Source organism: Nannobrachium achirus, assembly GCF_963921795.1.
Source record: "Nannobrachium achirus genome assembly, chromosome: 1".
Lineage (NCBI taxonomy): Eukaryota > Metazoa > Chordata > Actinopteri > Myctophiformes > Myctophidae > Nannobrachium > Nannobrachium achirus.
This window is the reverse complement of record NC_137810.1, coordinates 22460462-22473160: the sequence shown is the minus strand read 5'-3', so window position 1 is coordinate 22473160 and position 12699 is coordinate 22460462. Positions and strand designations below refer to the sequence as shown.

Here is a 12699-nt window from a genome sequence, read left to right as displayed (position 1 = left end):
TACCCTCGGTGAGAAATGACAGTTTTCATTAAAGGACATCACATTTAAAAAAGTTTTCCTCTCACCCCGTCTTCCTTGTTAGTAATTAATTTATATTATAAGCACGTTGGGAGCTCGCAGAACGGCAATTTTCAGCATGGGACATTGGCACACAACAAAGTACAAATTAGGCTTGAGGGTTACCCAAGCGTATCAGAGGCTGTCTGTGGGTTTATTGCTGCTGAATGTCACAGGTGAACCGGGGCCACGGCTGCTAATTAACTCTCAAATACCTGGAACGCGCCCGAGTCGCGTTAGATTTGAACCACTTTAACCATTATTTTATGCTTTAACTATTGAAAAATAGCAGATATACAAGCTCACAGCGCGGCACCGAGTGCTGCGCTGTGAGCTTGTAGATCTGCTATTTTTGAAAAAACTTGAAAATGTGTGCAAGTCTTTGAATATCTTTGACCCGATCTTTGACCCGACTTCTAAATCCTTCTTCTAAATCATGTTGTTCTCAAACTTTTTCATGTCAAGGACCCCCAAAATTACAGGTATTTGGCCACGGACCCCCATCTAAAAATATGTTGTTCCAGGGACCCCCCAGAAGCAAATATTTGTGTTACAAATGTTCGCTTTTAAGTAGATATATTCAAAGACTTGCAAAGAAATATCATGATTTTTCAAAAATAGCATATCTACAAGCTCGCAGCGCGGCACTCGGTGCCGCGCTGTGAGCTTGTATATCTGCTATTTTTCAGTAGTTAAAGCAGTCAATAATCGTAGGCCTAAATGGGTTAATTAGTTTATCGGGGTCCTGGTGAATAAAGTATCATTCCACTGTGCTACCTGACCTCCGCCACCTGTCTGAGAGAGTAGCATGAAAAATGCTTCATCCTGAAACACAGCATATCACTGCTGTTGGGCAGGAACCTCTTATCTCCATACTTGTTCTGTTGTTTTATTTATTTATTTTTATTCATAAATTAAAGCCCTACTTGATCATACTACAGTGTCACACAAAAGCATCAAAAGTAGCAGACCTGCAAGCTCGAAACATGGCGCGAAGCAACGTGTTTTGAGCTTGAAAATGAGCTTGAAAACGGTGTGTGTGTGTGTGTGTGTGTGTGTGTGTGTGTGTGTGTGTGTGTGTGTGTGTGTGTGTGTGTGTGTGTGTGTGTGCGTGCGCTTGTGTGAAGCGTCAAGCCTGTTGTTGTGTCTGTGGTGTACTGAATGTCTTTGATTAAAGCAAAAGCAAAAATACATGTTTCTGATTAATGGTATTGATCCCAGGCTAGGAGGGTAGTAGTAGTAGTAAATAGTAGTACTATTTACCTTCTGTATATCTGAGGTGAGCTGCAGGAGAGAAGGGGAGGCTGTAGCTCTGAGCGTCTCTGTTCCTCTCACAGGAGAATTCAGGCTGACATAGGCCACTGCACTGCTCTGTAGTACAACACTGTTATCCTGGGGAACACACACACACACACACACACACACACACACACACACACACACACACACACACACACACACACACACACACACACACACACACACACACACACACACACACACACACACACACACACACACACACACACACACACACACACACAGATCATTATGGCTTTGTTGAACACTCAATTCTTTGTCAATCACAGCATTCTTGCGGTCTGTTATTTCTCGATAGCAGACGCTGCTCTCAATAACAGACAACGCTTTGTGTCTGTTTTTCCAATAATGATTTTCCAATAATGACAAAAAGGCTGGAGTTTGCGGTGGAAGGCTGGAAAGAAAGCTATACTTACCAGTAAGACTCCCTTATCTCCACAAATAGGTGTTTTTCCAAAATCTTCCTGATCCATGTTGATGACATGAGTGTAGACATGCTGTGTAGTGATTTTCGTGATTTTAGGGCAAAATCTGTAGGAGCAGTGTCCAAAAATGTGTTTTTAAAAATCGGCCTGAAGGTGGCGCTATATGGGACAGATTCATGTTGATGGGATGAGTGTAGACATACTGTGTAGCGATTTGCGTGATTTTAGGGCAAAAACTGTAGGAGCAGTGTCCAAAAATGTGTTTTAAAAATTGTCCTGAAGGTGGCGCTAGAAGAGGGCCATGTGAGAAATGAGGGGTGGGGTCTCCGCGTTGCCTTGGCGGATGAATAGGTACCGGCCCCGGCTCTCCCGGACGCTCCTAGACCGAGTTACGGCATTTTATGTGAGCTGCAGTGGAGGGGGTCCTCCACTGGGGGCGCCACCACTTTTGCATCCGTTCTGGAGCACCAGGAGTGGGTGGTCATATGGTCATTTTTGCACATTTGGTCATTTTTTACACCTGGGGGTCCCCCAGGGACCTGGGGGTCCCTGAAGCTCCGGGGGTCCTTGGAGGTTGTAGTTTGGCAGGTAAGGAGCGTGTGTGCAAAATTTGGCATGGATGGGGGCAACGGTTGTGGAGATATGAGCAGGGCAAAAGTGTGACGTGTGACGGACGGACGGAGAGACAGACAGCCGGTGGAGGTTTTGGTAGTAAATGCGACCTACGGTCGCAACAACTAGATTCCTATGCATCGCCTATGGCAATGGTTTCCAACATGTGGGCCGGGAGGATTATTGCAAGTGGGCCCCCAAATAATTACCAAAATAATTGATCATTAACTCCTTCTTTTCTTTCAGTTAAGATTTGTTTTTGGGCTTTTTATGCCTTTGTTGATAGGACAGTAGACCGACAGGACATGGGGGGAGGGATGGGGAGTGACACGAGGCAAAGGTCGTCCGGATCGGGAATGGATGCCTGGCGACGCCGCCAGGCATCCATGTCTATTTGGCAATGCCTAAGTGGTATGCGCCTGGACCAGTAGGCCATCGGGCGCCCCTTTCCTTACCTTTTCAAGAAGTCACAGAATATTTTTCTATTTTTCGATCGATCCCCTGATCGATCACGGACCAGGTATCTGTGCTTCCATGAAAAAAAAGGGATAATACCCTGTATTGACAAAAACGCAGCGAAAGTGGAGAAAAAGGCGTTTACATGAAAAAATTAAACAGGAAGCAGACGGAGATCAGGATTTTCGATCACGCCACATCCTGTTTCCAGTGGGACTGTGATTCCAGATTTTACACACCAGATGGAGCTGTTCGCTAACATTTGAAAAATGCAAAAACAAACAAACAAACAAAAACACATCAAACACGTCTTTGGCGATGTTTTTGTCAGGGAATGAGTTAAAATAAATATGCAGGCGGACTACCCATCTGACCAAATAGCTCAGATGAGTTTTCAAGTGGGCCCTGATCCATAAAGGTTTGGGAACCACTGTGCCATTAAACCACTGGTCTATGGCTAGTTGTGAATGCCCTGCCATTAAATCCACTTCACGACTACAGCCTCACCTCTCCCCATTCATAGGATCCAATGTTCCCCAAGGCTGAACCCCCCCAAGAGCAGAACACGGTGGTACGATCTGGTGCCCAGCCTCGCTTGGTCTGCTCCGTCATGGTGGCCATAAGCTGAGTCATGATGGCTGAGGCCGCGCCTCCCTGGTCGCTGTCATGACGACTACCAACCAAGACATAGCGATCTGGAAAAGGAAAGATTGAGAGAGGGTCATTGGTTCAAGTTTCTTCATATTTGTTTACAGAAATACGGAGGTGGGACTGAAGCAGACTAGCTTGGTCATGACAGACAGGACACCCCTGTCTGTGAGCTGTATTTATCTCATGATTCTGATCTTGAACATCTTTGGTTGTACACCATGTTAAACCATTGTTTATTAGATGGTATTAATGAAATACATTTCTGCACATTTATCTATATCAAATAAAACTGAAATCCATGTGTTTGCAATGACATAACTCCACAGCTGTTGACCACACCGTTTTCATAAAGCCCTTGTGAATGTGCGTTGGTTCCTGACAGCGTGGGCTGGGGAAAAATGAGAGCGGAGCAGACATATGATCAAATGCCAACCAGCAGTTAAAGCTCTGTTCTTCCTGGAGATTTGTAGCTCATATTATCTGCTTTAGTGGCCCATTATGGCTGCCTAATATCGCACTGTAAATCAGCATGGTAATTTTCCACCAGCGTTTGGACAGGACAGGTAGCCACGCACCCCCAACAGAGTAATGTTGGCCAAGAAAGGAGTGGGGAGGATAAGAGAGAGAGACACATGCAGGAAGGGAGAGGGGAATCGAGGACAAGATAAAGGAACATCCTCTGCAGAGAGAGAGAGAGAGACGATTAAAAGAGGACAGGGTGGGGAGGAGCTGGGCCACCATTAAAACATTAAAGGCACATAATGCGTTTCTGAGCAACCAGACGTGTGTGTGTGTGTGTGCGTGCGTGCGTGCATGCGTGCGTGTGTGCGTGCGTGCGTGCGTGCGTGCGTGCGTGCGAGAAATATTGAAGAGAGAATATAGAAGAGACAAAATGGGAGTAGAGAAAGGGACAGATAAGGCAGACAGAGCGAATCAGACAGACATCCAGTTCGGGAAAAAACAAGTGAAGAGGAAGACAAGGGAAAGAGAGGGAGGTGAAGGGCTGGTGTGAACGAGGACAGCAGGACACATTGTTTAAAGCTGGCCGTTTGTCACCCAAGACAATAAAATGCTGTTTCAGCACCCAGGGCCATGAGCTCCTCAGTTATCTACAGGCCCTACCACCGCATGTACGCATGCACGCACGCATTTGGGATATCCCGATTGGATAGATTGGGGTAATTTTCAAAAGATCAGAATCAGGAGAAAAGGATTGGGATTTTCCTTTAATGTATGTATGTATGTATGTATGTATGTGTATATATATATATATATATATATATATATATATATATATATATATATATATAAAGATAAGCTGATAAGCTTTATTTTTATTTTGTTTTGATCCAATGATGCACTGTGTAAAAAAGCGCTATATCCATGTTGGATAGAATGGATACTGTAATTTTGTGAATGTGTTTTTTCTTAATTTATTTCTTAATGCACTGCCAAAAGAACGGATCGGGAAAAAATCGGTATCGGCAGATAATCTAATCTATTCGGAAATCGGATCAGGAGCAAAAAAAAGGACATCCCTAGTTTGTGGTGTTTTCATTTTTCAAGTATTGCGTTTTTCCAATATCCAGTGTACTGTACCTGCATTTCTTTCAGCAGACTTTTGTTTTTCTGCTCTGCTGTTCCAACTCACTCCCCTGTATCCCACATGGATGCAAATGCAACCTAATATATACAAATGGCACTGTTCATCAGTGCCGTAATTTAAAACATTGACGTGACTTATTGCATTTGCTTGAGGAAATACAAATAATTTAAACAGCCTCCGGATGTTTTTTTTTTCTTCTTGCTCTTATCAAACCTAACAAATGTATTTTGTCCAAGCGTAGATGCCTCCCGTGGCTGCATGGTACGTGACTGTGCTAGAGCAAAGGGGTGATGACATGAGGCGACATGTATTTCGAGGACAAGATTTGAACAAACATTAAAGGGCCTACACCATGCTTTTAAAACTATATTTTTTGTATAAATATATGCTCAAAATTGAGTCTTAGACAGGTTTTAACCCTCAAAAAACACTCTGACCATTCTTTTTGTTTGTTCTAGCTCTACTATAATGAGGCTCTCCAGCTGCAATACCAAAACGGCCTCTGTTTGCTCAGGGGCGCATCTAGTGGGGTTTTTCCAGAAAAAAAATACGTTTTTTTTTTGAAAAAAAGTTTTTTGAAAAAAAAGTTTTTTGAAAAAAAAAAATTTGAAAGTTTTTTGAAAAGAAGTTTTTGAAAAAAAAATTTTTGAAGTTTTGAAAAAAAAAAAATTGAATTTTTTTTTTGACTCTGCATTGCATTTTTTTGAAAAAAAAAAGTTTTGAAAAAAAAAAAATTGAAAAATTTTTTTTTTGATTATTTTTTTTTTTGACTCTGAAAAAAAAACGGGAAACGAGAGTGACGTCACTCTCGTCAACTCTCAGAACAGCACTGTTCTGAGAACCCGTGGAAAGCTTTTCATCTCTGTCTGCCCAAAACCAGAGAAAGACACAACGGTCAGAAATAGGACTTTGTGAGGATAGAAGGTGCCAGTGGGACCCCAAAAAAAGGTTTTAAAATAGAAAAAGTGAAAATTCATGGTGTAGGTCCTTTAATACTTTACCTGGATTGTTCTTTCCTCTCAGGTATCCAACAACATTGTAGATCTTCTTGTAGGCTGACTTGTTCCCAACACTCAGCGTAATCTTCTTGCGTTCTAGGAGAGTCAACAAATCAAGACATGAGGAGGTGCTTAAAAAAAGAGAGAAAAAATAGAAGCAGTGCTCTTCCGAGCACAGGTCTCCGCCAGGTCAAGTAGGTTATTGTGTCCTCCTGGTGGCGCTATAATAGGCCAATGTGAAGAGGGTGCCTTTCACCGCAATCGGAGGCTGCGGCATGCATGATTTGAGGCATTTTGTTCTAAAAATGTGCTTTTACATAAGTTGACCTGCTGGAGGCGCTATAACAGGCCAATGTGAAAAGGGTGGCATTTGTTCCTTGACCTAGTGGGAATGTGCGTGTAAAATTTCACAGAAATCACACACTGCGTTCATGATTTGGTGTTCAAAATGGACCAATCCTGAAAATGTTGGATGCCAATGTTAGCCAATTAGGATAGAATATGAAATATCTGACAAATCCATCTTGATCACATCACTATAGAGATACTGAGTACTGATTTGTGTGATTTTTTGGATAAGGATGCAAAACATAGTCTCTCGCCCTGCCTTCGGCCTTGCAGAGACAAAAAGCAACAAAAAACGAAAACAAGAAGACTAACACCCCGCTAGCAGCCCGTAGAGACCATGCTTGCTTACAGCCAACTGGAAATGTTAGCCAAACAACCGGTGAGCAGGTTGGCGCCTTGCATGGTTTCCTCCACCATCGGTGTATGAATGTGTGTGTGAATGGGTGAATGTAATGCACAATCTATAAGCGACCTTGGATTTACCATTTATGATGGATTATATCAAGAGCATGAGGTCTGGTTAGCTGTAATCATGTCGGAGGTATTAAGGATTAATTTATCCAACACAAAACATACACCATTATACAAACACCCATAGAGAACCGCATCCTCCCACTCACACATGGCAAGGTGGAGGTCACTGCATGATTTGAAAGACTGAATTTCCAAGTAGGAATGCTGAACCATTTCCTTGGTCAATTAGTGAACAAAGCAGCAAAACATGGTGACGCATAGGAAGAGAACCACATGAAAGACCAGCTAAGGCCGTCAGATCTCTTTCTACCTCCTCCCCCTCAGAGAATATGACTCACAGTCACAGACCACCTTTTCATTAAGATTTTTATTCCAAGTAGGACTCCTGCTGAGAGGACGTCTACCTTCAAGGTGAGCAGTGTAAAAAAGAAAAAGAAAAGAAAAAACAATGATTTAATTCACTCTCTTAACACTTGGGGAGCCAAACTCGTTCAGTGACGAGTTATGGCCACTAGATGTCACCCTGCCACAGGAAGTTATATCGTCGAGGGACGAGTCAACAAATAGTTAACTTTTCGAGACCGCAGCTTCCCTTTGCATGCCCTGAATCCATTACGTCACCCAGCCAGGGCAGGAAGCCCCCTGTCTCTCCCCACACGGAAGGATTTTACATGGCTTTAGATTCTACTTTGAAACATAAGAACGGCTTTATCTGAGAATGAGGTAAAAACAGCCCCATGGAGGCAGAGAGCTGATTGTTTTCACGGCGACACTTTACCGCGAATTTACCGCGATTTTTTTACCGCGAGTTTCGCGAGCGTTTGTAAACAAATGGAGTACCTCCTCAATCTTCTCTGGACACGCACATGCACACGCACGAAGCTTGCGGGGCTCATCAAAACATAACGTAAGTCAATGGTGGCACCAGCAACAGCTATAAATGTTATAAACCTTGGCCGCCCATGTGTTAATGGGCAGTGATGTTATTTTTCTTGTTAATTTGGGTTGTTCATTTACAGTAAATCACAGGGTCAATTTGATATTGGTTTCATTTGTACACACAAATGGATAAATTAACAACACTACAGAATGTTACTGTGTATTCTAGCAATAGTGAAATGATGCAAAATAACTTATTGGGGTTTTACAGCAATATGTTGTGGCCTTTCATAAATATGGTATATGCATTTAATGCTGTCATTCCATAATTATATTTCAATTTGCAACTCGGGCACGAATCAAGAACCTTTTGTTTCACAGTCAGCCTCTCTTGCTACCCATTCAGCTATGGTCGCAAAACAAATTATATAGTGTGGGCAATGCGTATACATCATTCATTATCTGCTGCTCCCATCTTCACCCCAGCCATCCCTTCACCCCATCCATGTGTCACCTTGACACGGCACGTTGATGTGCCACGGACAATTTTCAATTCAAAATACGTTATTTTTTGTCACTGACACATTAAATCAGGCTTGAGTATGTGTACTGTCACACTCTAAGAGCGGGTATTGAGAAATACTGATCATTAGTTATGATAAACGGGCAGTAGCTTGCAATATATCACTGTGATTGTACTTGTCTTTATGAAAGTCAAAGCATAAAGTATATAAATCATGCATGTGGTACTGCAGGTTTGCTGCTCTTCCTCTTTCACCCCCTGGTCCTGCTTTTCCACCCCCACATATACTATACTGTAACATTTGAATCACAAAGGCCTGTTGAGACGGTGGACGCCTCAAGTGTTACAGTAGACGGATGAGAGAAAGATATGCTTCTTTAGTGAGAGCATAAGACCATGACAGATACTTCTCTCCTGCAATGTTCTGTTGGACTGAGGTATGATTGTGTATGGATCTACACAGTAAAATCCTCAGTGTTCATGTATCCATTTGATTTGTTACTGTAAAGCTGTACAAATGGATCCGGGTCCATTAGGTTACATTTGTACAGTCTCAAAAGTTAAATTAGTTCAATGTGAATACATGTTTACTGTAGATGCCCTTCTGCTTTGATGCCTTGCTGCCTGCATGTGTCTCACTACAGGCTATGTGCCCTGTCTCCTTTTCAATGCAGGCCTGCCTGTCTCGCTTCCTGCTTGCTGCTTGTGCTCTAGTCTAGCTGCCATCCTGTACGCTCCACAGGACTGATGGCTGGATTTCTGAGGGGAAATGAAGACGAAGGTGTCAGTAAAGATGTGACACAGGGACGCAAACCGCATGTGACAGAGGTCCCCTGCCTACAGCACGCTGTCGCAGCATGACAGCCCACTTTCCCAGCTCTGTTCCCCTGCTTCCTTAATGTTCACCCTCCCACACCCATTTAATATATTATACAAAATTCACTGGTCTCTCTCTCATAGGTGCCCCATAACCCATTCATCACTTTTGACAACGGCACAAATGACTTTGGCTAAAGAGCGGGGATGGAACATGTGGCCTGGTAGTGAATTCTATCTGCAACCACATGTACAGAGAGAGCGAGAGTGGGGGGAGAGAGAGTTAGAGAGAGAGAGAGAGAGAGAGAGAGAGAGAAAGAGAAGAAAGATTTGTCATGTTGTAATTCAACCTCATGATGAATAGGTTTACAGATACAGCTGCTACTACAGGTGAGAGGTGACTTAGAGTTAAGTTTGGAGAGCTGGTGTAAATATTGAAGCCGTGTCCCCAATTTCTACAACAGACAAATGTATTGTGAGAGCAAGCACTGCCCTTACCGTACCTTTCTATAACCTTCCTTCCGGCAGCTTTTAAAATGACTATAGGGAACGCCTGTGTAATCTAGCGGTAGTGTGACTCTGAGTTTGCCTGTAAGTTGTTTAACACACACACACACACACACACACACACACACACACACACACACACACACACACACACACACACACACACACACACACACACACACACACACACACACACACACACACACACACACACACACACACACACACACACACTTCGTTTTCTGTCTCGGGTTTCAATCTATTGTTGGTAGGAGATGTGTGACAATCCTGGTCAACATCCCATGTTTGTAATGATCGATCAAAAGAAATACGTATGCACATTTTCCGTAGGCTACTTTGCTATGCAGAGCTACTTAAAAGCTGATAGATGTTGTTTCCTATAGGGCAACGGCTGCAAGCCGGATGTTCACAAAGGCTTGAATGTTCACAGAATGTTTTCTTTTGTTTACAGCCTGAAAATGCTGTCCGAAATGCTTGTTCTGTACTTAATGTACTTTGTTTTCTGGTTCAATGTTGTTGCTGTTGTTTTTTTGACAGAGATTAGAGGCACTTAATTTGAACGTGCACTCTGTATGTCATTCTGGATAAGAACATCTGCCAAAAGCTTCAATAACAAAGGCTGTACTCAGAACTCAGAAATTCCAATGCCAGGAAATGTCATAGTGGATTTGTAAGGCTACACAAACAAACACAAACATGTCCCACCTTAGTTAGCATGTGGTTTGTGGATGAATTGCAAGGTAATTCATGCAACACATAGATTAACCACTGTGAAATGTATGCATTGAATGAGTAATATAGAGCTGTATGTATTATATTTGTATTCTACTGTACACGTATGCCTGTTTGATTCCCCTCTGGGCAAATTAACACCAATTCTATTTGAACACTGTAGCTGGTTTTCATGGTGCTAGAGTTGTTTCTGTATGCATCCTTACTTCCGTTTGACATTGATAAGTCACTTAGAAAATCCCAAGGGTAGAACGGCAGCCGCACTGGATTCTTCCTTTGAACGCATAAACCTCCTTCGAAAGGGCACGAGGAGCGCGGCAACATATATACATTATAATGAGGCTTTTATTTCCTATTTCCTTTTACCATATGCATGATCATGAAACATTCCACGGAATGGGTTTTGATGGCTGTTGCCGCTATAAACCATTTCCAGAGGACAGAACCCTCCACATGGCCCCGACTCAAATCATATTTCACCCGCCAAGATGGCATCAAACCACTTTGAAGAACCACATGTTGCAATGAAATACGAATCGTGCCATGCAATAAACAAAACTCGTTTCATCACCTATGGACCCATACATCTAAACCATAACTGCCACCTAATGAAAAGAACTGATATATAATCATGCAGTCTAAATTCAGATGCCTCTCTGCGCCGGTCTCTGCAGGGTATTAAATGCAGAGTTGAGGAGAAAAAGCAATAAGCGAATGTGGGAACCTGCACACAGCAATCAATAGCGGTGTAATTAAGGGCCTCGGAGTCCTTTCTATAAAGCCATTTCACATTGTTCTGCTCTGCTCTGCTCTCTCCTGCGATGTAATTGCCACGGAAATTTGTTACACTTTTGGCATTTGTTCGGAGTGAGAGAGATGGGTGGGGGGTGGGGGATGGTGGTACGCAGAGAGAAATTAAGAATGGAGAATGAGAAAGAACATTCATTGGGTATAGCATCGGCACAGCTGATTTGATTGAAATCACTTTTTTTCAGTGGTTTGCGGTATTAGTTGGATAAACTGAAACACAAAATGGCTGCTGAGGAAACTCAACACAAGTGCAATGGAAATCTTTTGTAGCCTTGGCTTGAGCTTAGAGGAGTTGGCTGTTTAAAAAGAAAATCTTGGAAAAATCATTGCCTGAGATGAATAGCACACACACCTCAATATGTGTGTGTTTATTTTTGTACGTGCTTGGAGGTGAGGCAGGCAATTATCAGTAAACCATAGACAACTGAATAGTCGGAGACAAAACAACCAACACAATACACCTGTCACACCTCTAATACAACACAAGATACAGTAGCACACCTGAACAAGGTTATAGCTCCTACTTCCTGTAACATAGTACATAATACATGTACAGTATATAAAGTATGTACCTGTTACACCTGTAACACTCAAGAAATATCGCAACACAGATTTCAGAGATATCCATTGGAAAGTTTGCAATGGGTTTTGAATAAATTAAGAAAATAAGCTCTATACCAAACAAAGGCTTATAAAATGCATGCTTTTTGTTCAGTACATAAGCTCAACAAATCAACATTTATTATTTTTTTTCACGCAGAAAATTAATATAAGCTTAAAAATATCAACAGTCAAGTATGTTATAGCCAAGACAACATCCATTTTATGGGAGTGCGAGTTGATCTGCCCTTGGTCTTCTCTTACTGATGCCTTGTAGTCCCAATGTACGAATGAATGTACCATCGTAAAGTGCTTTGAGTTTGCAACTTGCCTAAAAAAGCGCTATAAAAATGCCATCCATTATTATAGGTGAGCACAAGTCTTGCTCGTGACCCCCGAGCTGATTTTCTTCATAAACTGAAAACCCTATGATAAAAAGCATTGGGCATGGAGGGCCCATTGCTAACTCGCTTCTGGGTTTCACGACTACTAATCTCTCAAGACCACTGCTCTAAACACGTAGTGTTGTTGTTAGTAGGAATAAACTAGGGATGGGACAATATGAAAATGTCATATCACGATTATTGTGACAAAATAAATGACAATTTACGATATTATCGTGATTATCAAAATCCATTATCCTGGGGCAGAGCATTTGCCAAAAAATAGCAGATCTACATTGCGACGCATTGTGAGCTTGTAGATCGGCTATTTTTTGGTAAAGACATTTGATGGAGAGTGGAAAAAAGACTGTATCAAGTATGTATATTATCTTACCTTTTACCAATTATAGAGGGTTTAAGTGTGACCGGATATGCAGCTCAGCAAACAAAAGGTGAATTGATCCCAATGCATGACGGAGGA

At 42.3% G+C, this 12699-nt stretch overlaps 1 protein-coding gene across 1 annotated transcript in view; it reads right to left on the bottom strand.

The window, feature by feature from the left end:
* naaladl2 (N-acetylated alpha-linked acidic dipeptidase like 2) overlaps positions 1-12699 on the bottom strand; it is a gene marked incomplete at its 5' end in the record, with an annotated part of 278337 nt that overhangs the window by 137762 nt on the left and 127876 nt on the right. The window contains 3 exons of the mRNA XM_080724924.1: positions 1321-1449; positions 3378-3565; positions 6129-6221. Of these exons, the coding sequence (XP_080581050.1) occupies positions 1321-1449; positions 3378-3565; positions 6129-6221 (410 nt within the window). The remainder of the gene's footprint in view (positions 1-1320; positions 1450-3377; positions 3566-6128; positions 6222-12699) is intronic.